This window comes from Grus americana, chromosome 1 (assembly GCF_028858705.1).
Source record: "Grus americana isolate bGruAme1 chromosome 1, bGruAme1.mat, whole genome shotgun sequence".
Taxonomy (NCBI): domain Eukaryota; kingdom Metazoa; phylum Chordata; class Aves; order Gruiformes; family Gruidae; genus Grus; species Grus americana.
In genome coordinates, this window is record NC_072852.1 from 61,113,999 (window position 1) to 61,130,451 (window position 16,453).

Consider the following 16,453-nt stretch of genomic DNA (forward strand, 5'->3'; position numbering starts at 1 on the left):
CATATAGAACCATCCTCACCAGTATGAAGTGAGGACAGTTGCTGGCAATTGAGAGGACTTAAAATGCAATGACTTCTCTTTCAGGTGTCATTCACATCTGAAAATGGTGGTGCTAAGCCATGAAGAATCAAGAAACTTCAGTCTTTTTTCTGAACTGATCCAGATTCTGAATTTAACCATTAGGCAAGCCAGGTGTGTTAAACTGCACAGCCAGTACCACACAAAAGAATAGAATCTAGTCAGGCTTCCTCATTCTGAGGAAGAGTGAAAAAGAACAGTGCTAAAACTTGTTTCATTCCTAATTTAAGTAATATTTTTATCTATGACTGGTTGGTTTCCAGCAATCCACTCAAACTTCTGTTTAACCAATCTTTTAAAATACCTTCTATCTACCCACAAGTCCTCCTGCCAAGCCATTGATTACAATCTCTCCAGTGAAAGAAAAGCACTGCCACATATGAGACTCATGTCCTCGTGGATATTTGATAGCAGCCTAACATCTGCTAGTTTTATTTTCCCATTCAATTTTTTTTCCAAGGTTGCTAACAGATATTCCTCCTTCATCTTTCAGAGTTTAGAAGAGCTGGATTCAATAAAAAGAAAGAATATTACATACTGTATAACATCAACTGCATTTTTTAATTTGAGTGAGTATAGTTTACAGCATTAGACCCTAATTGTATTAATAAATTATGCAACATTTATTTCTTTTCATGGGAAGAGATAGAAAGCACCTTTCTTTCATACATATCTGCTATTTTGCCATATGTTCAGTTTGGTCATTATGAAAGTCCAGTATCATTTAGGTAAACATATTCCACATACTTGCTTCTACAGGAAGTATAAGGCAGATTTCATCTAATAGCAAAACAGAGTATGAGACACTGAGAAGTATCACAAATTCGATGTACCTATATACAAGTACTTGATATTTTATCAGTACATTTTCCTGTTTGACTGCCACCAACCAATGTGTCTTAGTGCGAGCAGTATATTCTTATGAAACTCTAAGAAGATTAAGCTCAGACAGGATTTAAATGTTATGTACACTCCACCGCATCCTTTGGCAGCAAGCCATAGTAATATTTTCCTATTACCAAATCAAGGTCACAGAGGCATGCCTTAATATATTACATTGTTTCAGCAAATACCACATACAACTTCCACATCCTAAAAAGGCATACAATAATACATTTCATAGAGGTATTATCCTTTAAGCTTATACACAAGAGCAGGAAAAAGTTCACGTTATTCAACTCTACATACTTAAGGGAAGCGGCTGTGGGAGCTAACTAATCTCCTGCAGGGCTGCTCTACAGTCAGCAGAGAAAAAAACCAGCTCCTTTAGAGTGCAATTCAGGACTTCAGCATCTTTCATAACTTAGTAAGAGCTGATCCACATGCAGAAACAAACCCAAACACAGACCATGAAGTGCGTCACTTGGCTTTTTCCCTCTAATATTTACTACTGTTATAATCTTCAAGCCAAAACAGAGCTGTGATGGAGGAAGAATGCAAGATACACCCAAGCCCACATACAGCTGAAATATTCATAATTGTTGTAAAAGAGGTTCTTAAATTCAACTCTTTGAAAAAGGATGAAAGAAAGGGCTTCAAACAGTAATTGAGAGAAAGCAATGTTTAAAATTTAATCTCTCCAAGCTGAGTCCTTTCGGGTGCATCTTCTTTAAAGCTAAGTAGTAAAGACCATTTCACATATGGAGTGGGACTAGAATACCAACTACAGCAAGCAATACTGCTCTATTAAGAACAATAACATTGTTTGAATCTAACCTAGTTTACATTGGACACAAAGCTAGCATTTCCTTATGTATCACTCCTCATTAATTTCTTTCCAACTGAACTACCTTTTCAAGAGTAGCATTCCCTAAAGAAAGGAAACACAAAATTTTTGTCCTATTCAAAAGGCATTCATAATCTTCCAAATAGCAATCTGCATTTGGTTCTTATTTTGTGAGCCATACGTCAGAGCAAACAGCGTATTTAGCTTCTGTAAAGATCTGGATCTTACCTTCACATTCAAAGGGCACCTATTATTCATCTAAACTACTCCCATATAACTAGGAACAAGCATCTCAAATTACTTGCTTGTTACAAAGGTCAGTCTTCTGGTGATATGAGACTAACAAGCTCACAGTTTCCTAAACCTGTCTCCCAGTGTCTTCCATTCTTTAATGTATATATTCTGTGTTTATTTTTCTCTAATCCTCTAATTCCAATCTGATAAATCAGAGTGCTTATTATTTGACTTTAATTCCTTATGCCTACTCTTTCCAGAGAGAGACTAGTTGGATCCATAAAGGAAAAACCCAAGAGCAAACAAATGTATTTGCAGCGGGGACAGCTGGGGAAATAGAACCTAGAAGCAAACTACAAAATTAAGTTACTTGAGAGTACAGACATGCTCATTTAAATAAATTTAAAACTCCTTATTCTCATGTACCCAAGTTCTCTTATTTAAAGGAGTAGCTCATAAGGCTTGATGTAATTAAACCAGAGCTGGCCTGCTTTATAAAATAGTTCAGCCACGTTATTTTCAGCAATCTAAGCTGTCCATGAGAAAGTAACAGCTACGGCTCATTTCAAAAGAGCAAGTGTGATAAGAGCACTACAACAAGATACAGTCTTGCAATCTGATTCTGAAGGACAAATTTTATACTGCCCCTCATTTACTTTAATAAAACCCTTTTACTTTCCTCGCATTAAAGTGACCTTTTTAGGTTATAATTACTGCTAATGAGATTTTGCAGTTTTAAGTTTCCTAGAAATGAAACTGCATAAAATGAATATATTGCTCAACTACACTATATAAATTGCAAGTCCTTAAGGTGTAATTCCATTGTCTCTGGTTTCTCATATCTGAAAAATCTATTAAACTAATACAAGAGAATTAAGGACAGAGCTGAAATCTACTAGCAAGCACAGAAATTGGTAGAAAGTGTTGAAAACAGAAAAAAAACCCTAAAGCCATTCCTGAAAAATCTTAATTAAAACTGACTGGATTTCATCTCTGTGTTGCTTGTCTTATGGTGGTGTGACATTCAGCATTATCCTACCTTCCCATTGCTACTCTTATGAATCAACAATGCCAAAATTTTCTGAACTAGTCTTTCAAACCGGAAATTAAGTCATTTACATCTGAATACAAGGTAAACATGAACAAAATGTGTTTAGGTTTTTGAGTAATAATCATGTAGAAAAAAAATCAACATTTTTTAAAAAACAAAACATCCCAAATAACTGAAACAGCTTTGTTTATTGAGCTGCATAAATCCAGAAAAATCCCACTTTGTCCCAAACTTTCTTAGCATATGAATAGACTAATGGAGGTAATGGTTCACTTCATGCTGCAGAGGCCCTCCATCTCAAAGTCCAGAGCTGATGAAAAAGATGCACGGAGCTCAGTAACATAAGCCCTGGTAAACAAAACCAAAATATAGCTCAGGACATAATAGACACAAAAAAAAAAAAAATCAAATAACCTCTAGATAAACATGCTATCTTCATCTGCCACAACTGCAGCAGTTTACTGCAATACTGAAGGTCAGGACCTACAAAAAGTACCTCACTTGAAGTAACTAAATTAATCTTGAAAAATATACATTGTACAGTTAAGTGGAACATTCTGATAACTAAAAAGTGATATTCAATCGTCTCTGCAGAAGTGATAGTAGTTTAGATGAAGAATTATTTTATGAAGAATTAAACCTTTATTAGAACAACTGTATTTTTACACTTTACTCGTTTTCCCTGTCTACACATTCCTTTCAGAAGGCAGGAATGAATTACCAAAATTCACCTCCTGAACACCAGTCACAGATTTTTTATTACTTTGTTGAAAGAATAAAGGTAGACAACTGGAAAACATCATCTTATACAGGATCACTTTATTTTTTCCAGTTTGCTTGTGCCAAGATCAGAATTAATAGCAACAGAAGAGATGCAGACAGGAACACTGCCAATTTAAAGAAAAAAAAAAAGGGGGTGGGGCGTGTGGGGGGGTGGGGTGTGCCAAGCCCACCTTCCTGAAGGTGGATAAACTTTGTTGGAGACAAAGAGGTTAAAATAAAAGCAGTTGAATATCAAGAGAAACTGTTAGCATTCCAGAAAAAGCAATACTCCAGACACTCCTAAGAAAAAAGTTTTTTTGTTGGGTTTTGTTGGTTTTTTTAAAACTCCAAAGTTATTTCTATAGACAAAAATGATAGGGGAGCATTTGTAGGGCTCTGAGCTCTGGAAACTTAATCACCGCTGATAAGTATTATTGCTATGCAGAACCTTCAAGCACGAAGAGATGTTCCCCACTAGAGGTCAAACCGAAGAAAAGCAAACATCAAGGGGCAAGACCAAAGAGGTGAAAAAAAAGGGGGGGGAAGCGGGGAAATGGGAGACAGACACGACACGGGGGGAGTCTGCAAAGTCTGCAGCTTCCATTACTACATGTCTCATAACCTGATCATTTCCTTATACCGTAAGAAGAACATTTCAATATGAATCAACAAAAATAGTTTCCTAAAGTAGGTCGTTGCTGCGGCAACCAGGCGGCTGTTTGGACTACTCCCTGCCACAATGACCTACTTTTCCAGTTATATGTAACCCTTGTAGAAAGAGCCCAACTTCTCCTTCCCTTCCGAGCTGCTCCGAGAGGATTCCCGTACCGTGGCTGAACTTTATTCCTAGCCGGGACAGAGAAAGGCTTCGAGCAGGTACAAGCAGCGGGTCGGTTCTGCTCCTCCGTGTCGCATTTAGAAGCGGTGGCTGCTAAAGGTTAAGTGAAACCTAATACGTGCTCGGAGTTCAAAAAGCACCAAGCCAATGTACAAAAACGGAAAAGCCGATAAAAAAAGCCAGAAGGGGAAGGTGTGAAAGTGAACAGCAGCTTGTGAACAACGTGTCCCCTGCCAGAATCAACAGCTGGCAGCAAGCTTCAGCACAAACTGCCTGCTTCAGCGCTACCAGCCAAGCATGAGCTACCGGACGTAATCCTTTATTACAGGTCTAAATAATATTAAATCTGCATAAAAGAAAATCCCTCATGAAGGCCAGGTAAAAGCTAAGACGTTTTTAAACCCTATTTAACACTGGACAGATGGTGGAGGAGGGGAATACAAAGGTACCACGCGAACCCCGGAAGTAACATCGGCAATTACTTAATTTCCTGTTGCTGTTAATGACCATTAACCTTATGACAAAGGAAAAAAAGATTACCAGTGCAACCTTTCATTGAGCTATATCTCAACCTCATAAAGAAAATAAAGATTATCTCTGTAGAAATAAGCCTACAAGGCTTCAAATGTCAATTATGCTGACTTGTGCATAGATATTTTTGATCAATTTATGCAAACCCTAAAAGCTTTCATTCCAAGTAAAATTTAAGAGGCAAGCACAAGACACTAACACTTCCAAACAAAAGGCAACTCACTCCAACAAAAGGCCAGCTATGCATTACCATATAGTACATCCTAATTAAACTTTGGTTAACAGAAAGATTCTGACAGGTATAGCCCATGCTATGACAGCAAAAAGCAAAGCACACACAGCAAAGCTCTCCAAAGTTTACTTTACCTCAAGTCTTCCTAAAATTTTTAAGTTCAGCAGGAAAAATACTGGAATTGATGACAATACAGTATTGTGAGTGGAGAAGTTTTTGAAGTTTCTCCCACGCTTTCACTTGGGAACAAATCATATATAATGAGATAATTAGTCCTGCAAATCTCACACTCTTCAAACAGAAAAAAAAAACAAACTAAAAATTATTTTATGTTACCATTGCACTTGACAAACCATACAGCAGCAGCTGCAAAGGTAGGATTCTCGAAGAAAGATAGACTAGTAGAAGAAAAAAAAAAATCATAGAATTAAAAAAATCAAAAAGGCTGCTGCTGATAAAGTAACATCTGATCACTAGTAACACTTTTCAGATTGAAAGCGTGACCTCCAGTGCCAAAAACACAAGCTCCATTGTGCTGTCCCATATGGAAGTAGTAAAGAACTGGAGTAAAACTTTCAGTAAATGCAGCATTGAAGAACTACTTTTTGGCAAACTAACACAGTGTTTCGGAGTTGGCACTGAAAAAGAGAGGTTTGTGGAGTTATATTTGAAAGAATGCAGAAAGCCAAAATCTAAAATGTAAAAATAGGAAGATCCACATTATCCTCACAAACCCACGATTTTCTTCATGGTTTAGAAGAAAAACACACTACCACTGAAATAAAGGACGTCTCATCAGTAAATTTATTGGCAACTAGCTTACAGAAAGGAAATTTCAATCAAATGAAAAACCTCTGCTCACCAAAAACCACCATGACTATATGATCAAAACCAATCTTTATATAGATTTCATGAGATTATGAAAGTCTTAAAATAAAAGGGGAAAATATACCATAATTAAATTATTGAACTATCAACATCACAGGAATTCACAATGTTTCCCATTGTCATAAACTGAAGAAACTACTCATTAGCAGATGTTTCCAGGTTAAAGAGTACACTGGAGAAAAAGAAAATGAAGAAGTCACTCATTACAAATCATTTAAAGAAGCATTCACAGGATTTGGGATATACTGCATAACAACAGTAAATAGCTACACTGTCTAAAAAGAAACACTGATAAAGCACAGTAGACTGGATCTTACTAAGCTTGTCATCTACTGAAAAATAATGATGGAAAGCCACAGGAACGATCCCTAGGCAACCCAAATAAAACAAATAATTCTGATGACATCCTTTGCTTGATCACCCTCATTAAGGCTTGGATAGTTTCCACTTCCTGAGTTGAGTAGGAAGACTTAAGAAAACAAAGAATAAACCCAAAATACAACCTCTTCCCCAAAGACCTTTCTGAAACCTGGATGGCAAAAATTACTTTGTACAATTTTTTATTTTAAATGCATATCTCAGTTTTACAGTGGTAGCGTCATGCCTCTCCCATGAGAGGGGAATAAGGGAAACAATAGCAGGCAATCTCTGCTAAAAGCTATATTGTTCTCTTTTTCTACTTTAAGACTCCTAGAAAAAAAATTGTTTATTCTCAAGAATGTGAAATATGAAGAATAGGAGAAAAAAAACCCAAACAACACACAACAAAAAACCACACTTGATGCCACAGAATTTACAGGCAGAAAATTTCAACTCAGAGGAAAGAAAAATGTACTCCATTCTTCAATTAATCCAGTGTATTGGAAATCAAATAATCCACTTGCTCTATAAAATGGAGTCTCACAATTCTCTGTACACTTCTCCAGTACTTCAGCACTGCACACACAGATTGCGAAACAGAGATAAAGCTTGCCATGGTGTTCTATATCTTTAGTGCATAGCAAAATTTTAACTATGCAGACCATGATCATGCTTTATGACCTATACAAGGCGTGAAGTAGCAAGCAACCTACATGAAGGAGTTACCTATTTATTTACTCATCTTTCTGATGAAACTTGCCCTCCTTTTTCTGTTCTTTCGATCACTGTTTTGCCCTTCCCCCCCCAATTGCAGCACAGTTTACTCTTCACTTACACGTTAAGTAGAATATTGGCATTAAGAAAACAAAACAAAAAAACCTGCAAGTGCTGAACTCCACAGGTTCCTTACTATAAAAAGTAAAGCATTTCCTAGGTCATGGATTCCATGCTTTGTATAAATAACAGATAGAAAAATCCAAGTTTTCCTTACAGAGTTGTTCCTAAGTAGACAAGTAGACTGTGCTGTAGATATTTCATCTCCACCACTGAAGAATCAATAACAACATGTATTCATACTTCACAACTTCCCTGATTGAGCTTGAACAGATTTTTTTTCCAATGTTTCCGGTTTTCATTATGAAAGGATAAGAGTTTGTGTTCTGAAAGGAATCAAACTTACAGTGCAAGAATGTTGCAGCCTTTACTTCTCAGGGCTGTGCAAGAGTCACAAGCATACTAACAGATGTTAAAAAAAGGAATGCATGTGACTGAACAGGAAAGGAAATGCTTTCCTACAAATCAAGAAACACTGAGATAAGGTAAGTTTCAAAAGCAGGCCCAGAAAATTTCTATAGTTTAGTTGCAGGAGGAAGCAACGCACAACACAAAAGCTCAGCTCAGATGTATATGATATCACATGCCTGTCAACACAGAAATCAGCCTTGCAGCACACATCCTGACCAATGTTGAACTGCAAGAAATCCCTTCCATCTCTGACAATCTGAATAGGCTCCAACCTATTGCAAGGAACTTGCGGAGTTAGCACTTTTAAAAGAGATTATAAACCACAGTTTGACACCTGAATTTACTTCCAAAACCCTGAGTATTATCAAATTCTTATTTCCTACCCAGGTTTACCAATACAGACTTTCAGACCTTTCAAATACTAATGCAATTTAAGAAAGTATCAAAGCATAAAATGGGGTGGGATATTTTAGGAAGCTCTGCTCACTGCAGCTCAGCTACTCTCTACAATAACAAGGCTCGTGTTAATTTTTAATAATATCTCACCATTAGTAATTGGTCTGCTCTCAGAATTCATAACTGCTCCAAAAGTGTAGATATACACTTAGACTTTTGCCATAGCTGTCTCCCATTTACATGCTTGAAACAGAACATTGCAATATTGACCTGTTTTCCCCAGTCCTTTCTGGTCTATCCTTCACCTCCACTAAAGCTTTATTTCTGCATAAAGAAACATTTACACACACAAAACTCTAAAGCAATGAAAGCAAATGCTTTATGGTGACCTGGAAAATATATGGAGGCTTTGGGGTTAGAAGAACACTGCAATTATAGTTCACCTGTTGACCTAGATTGCAAAGAACTTGAAAGCCAGGCGTATACAGAAGCACACAAACTAACCTTGCTCCACATTTACAGTTCTGAAAAAATTAAATAAAATGTATTGTACCAAAATACCGTGAAATTCTTACCCCAGTAATCAAATCCAGTCCTTTCCTAGAGGTAACCAAAGGCACAGCTATTAAATCTGCTAAAACGTGCTATGCAAATTACTAAGCCTGTAAGACGCAAAGCCACGTACTCCCACACTACTTACACAACCGAAAGATGCTCGAACAGACTTTTGCCTTTTTAGATCATTATGGGAAGGTCACAAAATTCCCTAAAGTGAAGGGTTTCTTTCAACATACAAATTAATACATCACAGACTTCAGCATAACTTCCAGACTGAAAAAATGGCTGACTTCACTGGCAGCTTGACCTTCCTCCTATCACAGGTTATATAACTAACCTGAAAACCTGCCAGGCATCAAGGGGGTATGGAAAAGAATCACTTTCCTGGAAAATAAAGGCTTCCATGCTGTAGATAAACCGTCAGAAACCAAAAAGTTCAGGTGGTACAGTGATAAACAGCTTTTTCTGCAATACTGCATGATGAGATATGTTTAGAGTTGCTTCCATTGGTAGGAATGAAGATGTTTTCATAAACTGGAGGGAAATATACTTGATTGCATGAAAGTGGCCAAAAGAGGATGAAAATATCTAAAATAATTTGCTTATATCCAAAATAATTTGCTTTGAAGGACTGACACAGAATTCATTGATGCTGATCAGCCACATACTGATCAGTTGGGGGGGAAAAACATTTCTGTATTCTTGATTGCCTAAAAAAAGCTGCTTTCATGTTCATCACAGATGGTGTTTGTTGGGGGTTATCACCCTCTCCTTTTATGACCAAAGGAGGTAACACCACAAGTTGCAGACAGATTACCTTCTCCTGCTCAAATAAAGAACGTAATCTATTGATACTTATGTAAAATAAAACAAAAAAACCCCCAGAATTCTGATCCCAAGAGAGAAGGAAGACTGAAATAATCCTATTGAGCTGTCTCAAGACAGAATTTGTCCCTTGATACTCAAAGTCCACACACTACTCTTAGTTATCAAGGACACTCCACCTACATCTTCTCTTGATATCCTCAAAGTTGGAGATTGGTGATGTAAAAATCAGGTCTCTCAAACCTCAAAACTTCTTAACCTGAGGAATTAGATTCCTTCAAGATCAATCTTGCAGTCAAAAAGCAAATTGTATAAATGCTCACTGGAATTCTTCTGTCCTATAACAACTGCTACTTGGAAAAAAACCAACTTATTGAACGCTTCGTATAAAATTGGATTTGCCGTACCGCCTGCTCTCTCCAGACCAACTAGTGCAGATTTCTTGTCCAATTTAATAGTAGTTACATTACAGAATCTGGCGATACAAGATCATTCACCAAAATAACAAACAAGCATAGTGTAACTTCTCAGCTAGCAGGGTTATTTCTCACATTCTGACAGTTTGACAAAAAATAAATTGGGCCTCTCCCCTAACACAATAAGGCCGATACTTATTTTTGACAATATAACTTCAAAGGCCATCAACACATGGCAAGCTACAGAAGAAGCCGGTAAGGACCTTCCAAAAAACACCCAGTGGTTACTACGCACATGAGCAATGCAGGCCACAGTTACATGGCAATTTTAATCTGGCTCGAATTCATACTGCCACTGAAAGAAATCGTACCTGCCCTTCCCACTCTCGCCCCTTCGCTGCTGCTACTACTACCGCGATGTTTTTGCTAGCACAATCTACCACAGAGCTAATCCTACCAAAACTGGTAACTAATCTCTTTCGGACAGATTGATGAGCTAACCCGGTTCACCACAGGGCTGTGTGCTATCACGAAAGGGTGGAACCACTCCTTTCATCAACACTGCAGGATTAAAACCATGAGGACATACGTCAGCGTGGCTCAATGACGTACTTTGTAAATCATAGGACTAGATCACATAACACCATGAACTACAGAGGGAATCGCTGAACTGTGGGCACTTTTGGGGTAGACGGGGCTTTGTATGAAAGAAGACAGGTGGGCAACCTAGGCGCGTGGCACTGGAGGGTTTCTCCAATCTAACCACCGGTACCACAAAACTCCCAACTGAAAACAAGTTACCGCTCTTCGATAACAGATTTTGAAATTTACAGATTAATCACCCTCAAATTAATGGGCTGGTCGGACAAAAGTGCTCCAAAGTGCGCACCGAGCTAGAGTTGAAGCCACTCATTAAAAGGTATGACAGGTATGTATAGAACACGGCACAGGAATACTGAAGTTCCCTTGCTGACCTGTTACACTCTGGCTATAGCAGCAGAGCTTAGCACAGACTACCTACTCTGTAAAAGGAACCCCAAAGTATCTACAGAATACCTACAAAACTAATGTTACTCCCAAACTTGATGTATGTCTGTCTTTGTATATGAAAAAATCAAGAGCCTTGCCTCTATATTTTAGATGATTGGCTTGATGTTAAATACTTCATAAATCAAACAGATTGTCATCTTAAGTGTTACACCATGAAAACAAACTTAAGGGGATGTTTTTAGCAGGGAAGTCATAATTATTTTGGCACACTCCTTTTTACATAGCAACCTTGTCACCAAAATCAACAAAGTACAATACACACATTTTGCCTGCCTGAATTACAGATATGATATCATTTAACACTGAAATGACTCAAAGAAGAATTCTATTGACAAATTTTCTCCACCAATCCCACATCCAAACAGGTCTCTATAGGACAAATCATTTCCTACATAACCTGAAACCGTAAGCATATTTTCAAAAAAGATGCATAGAATAGCAAAATTTAATGGATGCTACAGAAAGACGTCTAAGTATTATTTTTTTAAAACAAGCTCCCATTTCTATGAATTGCTGTAATTGTCCTGGAAATGAATTTTTTTTTTTCCTCAGGTTTTTAATTTTTTATATGCTTTGAGGTATGAGTGTTAAAAAAAATTACATCTTTCTCCTAAATCAATAGGACTATCTGCCATAACAACAGTAGCTAACTTTGCAGAATGTTGAACACATCAATATTCTCACAAAATCTATTAGATACACAAACCAAGTTTTATTACTCTTATTTTAAAAGTGCAAGTTGATCTCTTCAGGAATTATTAAAACAAGAAATACAAGGATTGGCAAGATTAGACTATCCAATCCATCTTTTTAAATCAATTGCTGCAAGCGAGCCTTAACTAGCATATCAAAAGCATACATACACCCTCAAAAAGACAAACTAAAAAAGTAAATTATTAGCCAAAGTAAATTCTTATGCAGCAACTACCAGAATGTTTGCATTTCTTTTTAGGTATTGTGATCAGTTGCCACTCTGTACTAAAACCAGGGCTAAATGAAACCCTCCCCTCAGTGATATTGCTAAACATGAGATCCCATTCTCCTTAATATGGAAAAGTCTGTGAGCACATAGGAACACATTTTTTCATAAGTAGGTAATGGTTACTTGTTGGAGTACGTAAGTTACATTCTTTGCCTACTCTGTTGACACAATTAGATGCATGGTGCCAAATGTTTAAGGGCAATTGACAAAACTTTAAGAGAGCGTTAGACCTATTTTTCATTTAGCCTCTCCCTCCACCATTTCTCCATCACCTTTTACTGCACCAAATAACCCCACTCTCGTAAGCCTTGATCTGTGAATGACACCGAAAAACTCATTATATAGAAAAAGCATGTCTCAGTGTAAGCACATCTTGATGTATTAGACAGATTGAAAGAAGGAACAATAAGAAGAAACAGAACAGAACCAGAAAAAAAAAAATGAAGTGAGTTGAGGAAGGCCCTGGCATTTGTTACGTAGCATTCATGATTTTAGAACAGGTAGGCTGAATGCCAGGAGAAAGGAGGTCAGTAAGACCATGTGACTGTTTAGTAATTAGACTTGCTCAATAGTGCAATTACAAAAAAATATTAGTTCATGAGTGTTACATGACTGTTTAAAGAGAGAAGTTAATCAGAAAGCACCTATGTATTAAAGGCTGCTATTTGCCAGATTTAAAACCCATTTTTTAAAAATGAACCGTAAGCGGTGACTCTGCAGAGGGACAATATTACTTCTAACAAGGAACTAAACCTCCTGGTTTCTTGTATTATTGCACCATTTTTTCTCATAGCCATTGCGTTAGATATATTTTGAACTCTGACAGACAAGAGCTTTGACCAGAGCATTAGGACCATAAACTCACCAGAACATAAACTCTTGGGCGTCAATCAACCCAAACTAAGAAAGGACCACTGTAAATTCACACCAGAAGATTACATTTGACTCATGTTCCAAATGCTGAAGGGCTTCTGCTCCTCATCTCAAATAAAGTGTTTGACTAATCCAACACTTTACTCCACAAGCATGTAAGCAAGGATCTTTCTTACGGTCATCAAGTGACCAAGGAGATAAAATGCTTGATTATTAATTGCAAGTGCTGAATGAGACTGGCAAACAAAAAAACTGCATCATAAATCTTGTGTATGCACACTGTGAATGTGTGTGTTACCACTGGTTAAAAATAACTCATTAAAAATGCTGGAACCTAAAATGAATTCATTCCAAACTAGTAACTGTTCATTTAAATAAGAATTTATTGAGATCATGCTAATAAAAATACAGCTTTAGCAGCCAGTTATTCTATAAAGTTACCATACTTTTAAACTTGAAAAAATATGAAGATCTCACAAAACCAGGCTAGAAGGCAGAGAGACTTCCTACTCAAATCCATGTGCAGCATGTGCCTTGAGGGTATTTAAGTCCCAGGAGATTGTTTGAAGTGCTTTGGACAGGGGAGTTGTAATTTACCCTTCTTCTGGGACATCTTTGCGGCACGGGGGAGGGGGGGCACAGAAAAAGGGCTAAAAGAAAAGTGCTCCTCTCCATAAAGTAAATAAATAAGCAAGCCCACACCACCAAAAACTCAGCCCCTCTAACCAGCAACTAAAAAAAGATGGGTTTCTTCAAATGCAAAATGCAGCGCAGGGACTAGTTATCTTTTAGATCCCCAAGAACACTGTTAAAGTAAACCAACTACCAAATATATCATACATATATGTACTCAAGGACTGTATTAGCTAATGATCATATTAAATAGTCATTGAAGAACCAGGGCAGTAGCACTGAAGACATGAACTTCCTTTTGCTAGAATCAAAGTTCACATTTGTCTATCATTCACTAGTGCAGAGAATATAACCAAAAGCGGTTTAGCATTTCATTTGCAAATACATTAGAGACCTATGAAGTATTCTCAAGACATGTGATTTCCTTAACACTTAGGCTGGTTCCAATTGTCCACGTTCATTTAAAACTTAAGTAGTTGTTCATGCTTCATCCATAAAACTAGGACCTCTGAGCTTTCTTCATAAAAAGTCAGGATTTGTTATTCAAAAACCCTCTTGTTCAAAACCAACCAAAAAAACTAAAAAGTCTCTATAAAAGAAATGTACATCATGAACCTCAGTGAAGGTAAGTATCTAACAATTATCATTCCTAAGTGGTACGAATGTTATTTTTGTCAGTGAAAATGGAATAGCCATCAAGTTAAAGTTCACAGAAAACATTTAACACACCACACACACCAAACCTCCGAAGGTAAGTTATCTTGGTGTTAAAGTATTTAATGACCTGGGATAGAAATTATTAAATCTGAAAGAAACAGTCCTTGAAGAGAAGTAAGCTGAACCAAAACTCGAAGTATCTCAACTTTGTCATTCTTCTATGACATGGTGTGAAGCCAAGTTTCATTGTGCTTGTTCCATAATTAGGCAACTTCTCAGCATCATAGTCTGGGCAGGCTAAGCTCACAGTTATTTCAAGTTCCAGATGCTGTACGCACGGATGATAGAAGAACTCTACTGCATTATCAAGCCTTTTAAAAGGGTAACAACTTTCAGACCCCTAGTGATGTTTTAAGTAACTTCACAAGATAAGTACACAACGGAAGTCCCATTAACCTCTGCCGCCTTATGGCACACATTTACCATGGAAGCGTCAGCCACAACTCCACAGTAAAGTTCATTTTTGTATCAGGTAGGACCACAGCTGGCTTGAAGGCATAGGAAAAGATCTGTATGCTCTGGAAAGGGACGCTACCTACCCTTCCCTGCAGGAAAGATACCCTGAGAAATTACTTTTGAACCAATCAAGCAGCTTCACAGTTTTTTTCCAGCAGCGGAGTCACCCTGTGCCGGTGCGGGGTTTCTCGTCTGCCCAGAGGCGAAGCAAGCCCTCCAGGCTGCTCCTCCCGGGACCTGCAGCCCGGCTCCCGGCGACGCAGCCCTGCTCTGAGCTCCAGCCCGGGCGGGCACCGGGGGGCGTGGAACGGCCGCATGCGAGAACAAGCGCCCCCCTTCCTCGGGAAAACCACGGCCTCCCGCCCCGCCGGGGCCCGCGCTCCGCCAGAGGCTTCCCCACTTCTTCCCCCTTCCTCCCCCGCCTCGGCAGCCGCAGCCCGGGTCGGCGCAGGGGCTGGATATGTAACACCGCCGCCGGAGCCGCGGGGAGGGCGGGCGGGCGAGGGAAGCCGGCGCTGGCGGCGGCCCAATCGGGCGGCGAGGGGAGGGGATGGCGGGGAAGCAGCGTGACCGCATACATAACGGGAGGATTAGGGCCCCCGCCGCCCCGCACTCACCGCCACCTGTTGATGCCCACGTTGGAGGAGCCGGCGAACCAGGGGTCCAGGATGTAGACGCAGCGGACCGTGTCGGCGCCCTGGATGCACTCCCGCAGCGCCGGGTTGTCGTGGAGCCGCAGCCCCTTGCGGAACCAGTGCACGGCGTTCACCCCCATGCCGACGGGCCGGGGGCGCGGGCGCTCAGCGGGAACCGCCGCCGCCCGCGGAGCCGCTCATGGCGCGGCGCCGACGTTCGGCGCCCGGGCGAGCAACGGCCGCCGCCGCCCCGCGCGGAGAGGGGGGCCGAGCGGCACGGGGTCCGCGTGGCCTCGCCTCTGGAGATTCTAGGATCCGGCGGAGACGGCGGGGGCGGCCGCCCGGCGGGGACGCATCACCCCGCGGAGCCCCCGCGCCGGGGAGAGCAGAGACGGAAGGAGGGAGAGCGGGATCCGGCGGTCGCTCCGGGGCGGTGAGGGCCCCCCCCCTTGCCCGCGGGAAGCGGACGTCGATGCCGGCCGCGCACGCCTCGTGCCAGCCGGCGGCCACCGCCTCGCCGCTCGCCCTGTGACTCTGCGCCGGGCGCCGGTGCTCCGCCGACCTCCCCGCCCCGCCCCCTGCCGCCGATTGGCCGGGCCCTCCCCCACGTGACCGCCGGCCCTCACGTTTCTGAAGTGTGTTTACTACCAGCGGAGGGGGGAAGGCGGCGCGGGGCGAGGAGACGCGGGGCACTACCGACCCCGCTCCCGCGGCGGGGCGGCCGGCGGTGGAGGGAGCCCAGATCTCGGCAGGAATCCCACCCGCCGGGGCGGCGTGAGGCGGCGGGCCGCGGCGGGGAGTGGCGCCGGGGGGCGGAGACCGTGTTCCTCCCGCCCGGCTCGGGGCGGCGGGACCCGGATGAGCACGGGGCTCCGAGGAGGCTCTCAGCGGCGCCGATTCCTGTCAAGAGCCGCCTGCGCGCACGCGCGGGAGCCGCCGCGGGCGGGGGGAGCGTGCGGCTGCCGGC

At 40.8% G+C, this 16,453-nt stretch overlaps 1 protein-coding gene across 2 annotated transcripts in view; it reads right to left on the reverse strand.

Moving 5' to 3' along the window:
• Positions 1-15,626, reverse strand: part of CRY1 (cryptochrome circadian regulator 1) — a 38,784-nt gene extending 23,158 nt beyond the window's left edge. For both annotated transcript variants that reach the window (XM_054813767.1, XM_054813766.1), the window contains exon 1: positions 15,469-15,626. In XM_054813767.1, coding sequence (XP_054669742.1) covers positions 15,469-15,626 — 158 coding nt within the window. The remainder of the gene's footprint in view (positions 1-15,468) is intronic.
• Positions 15,627-16,453: the final 827 nt, after the last annotated feature.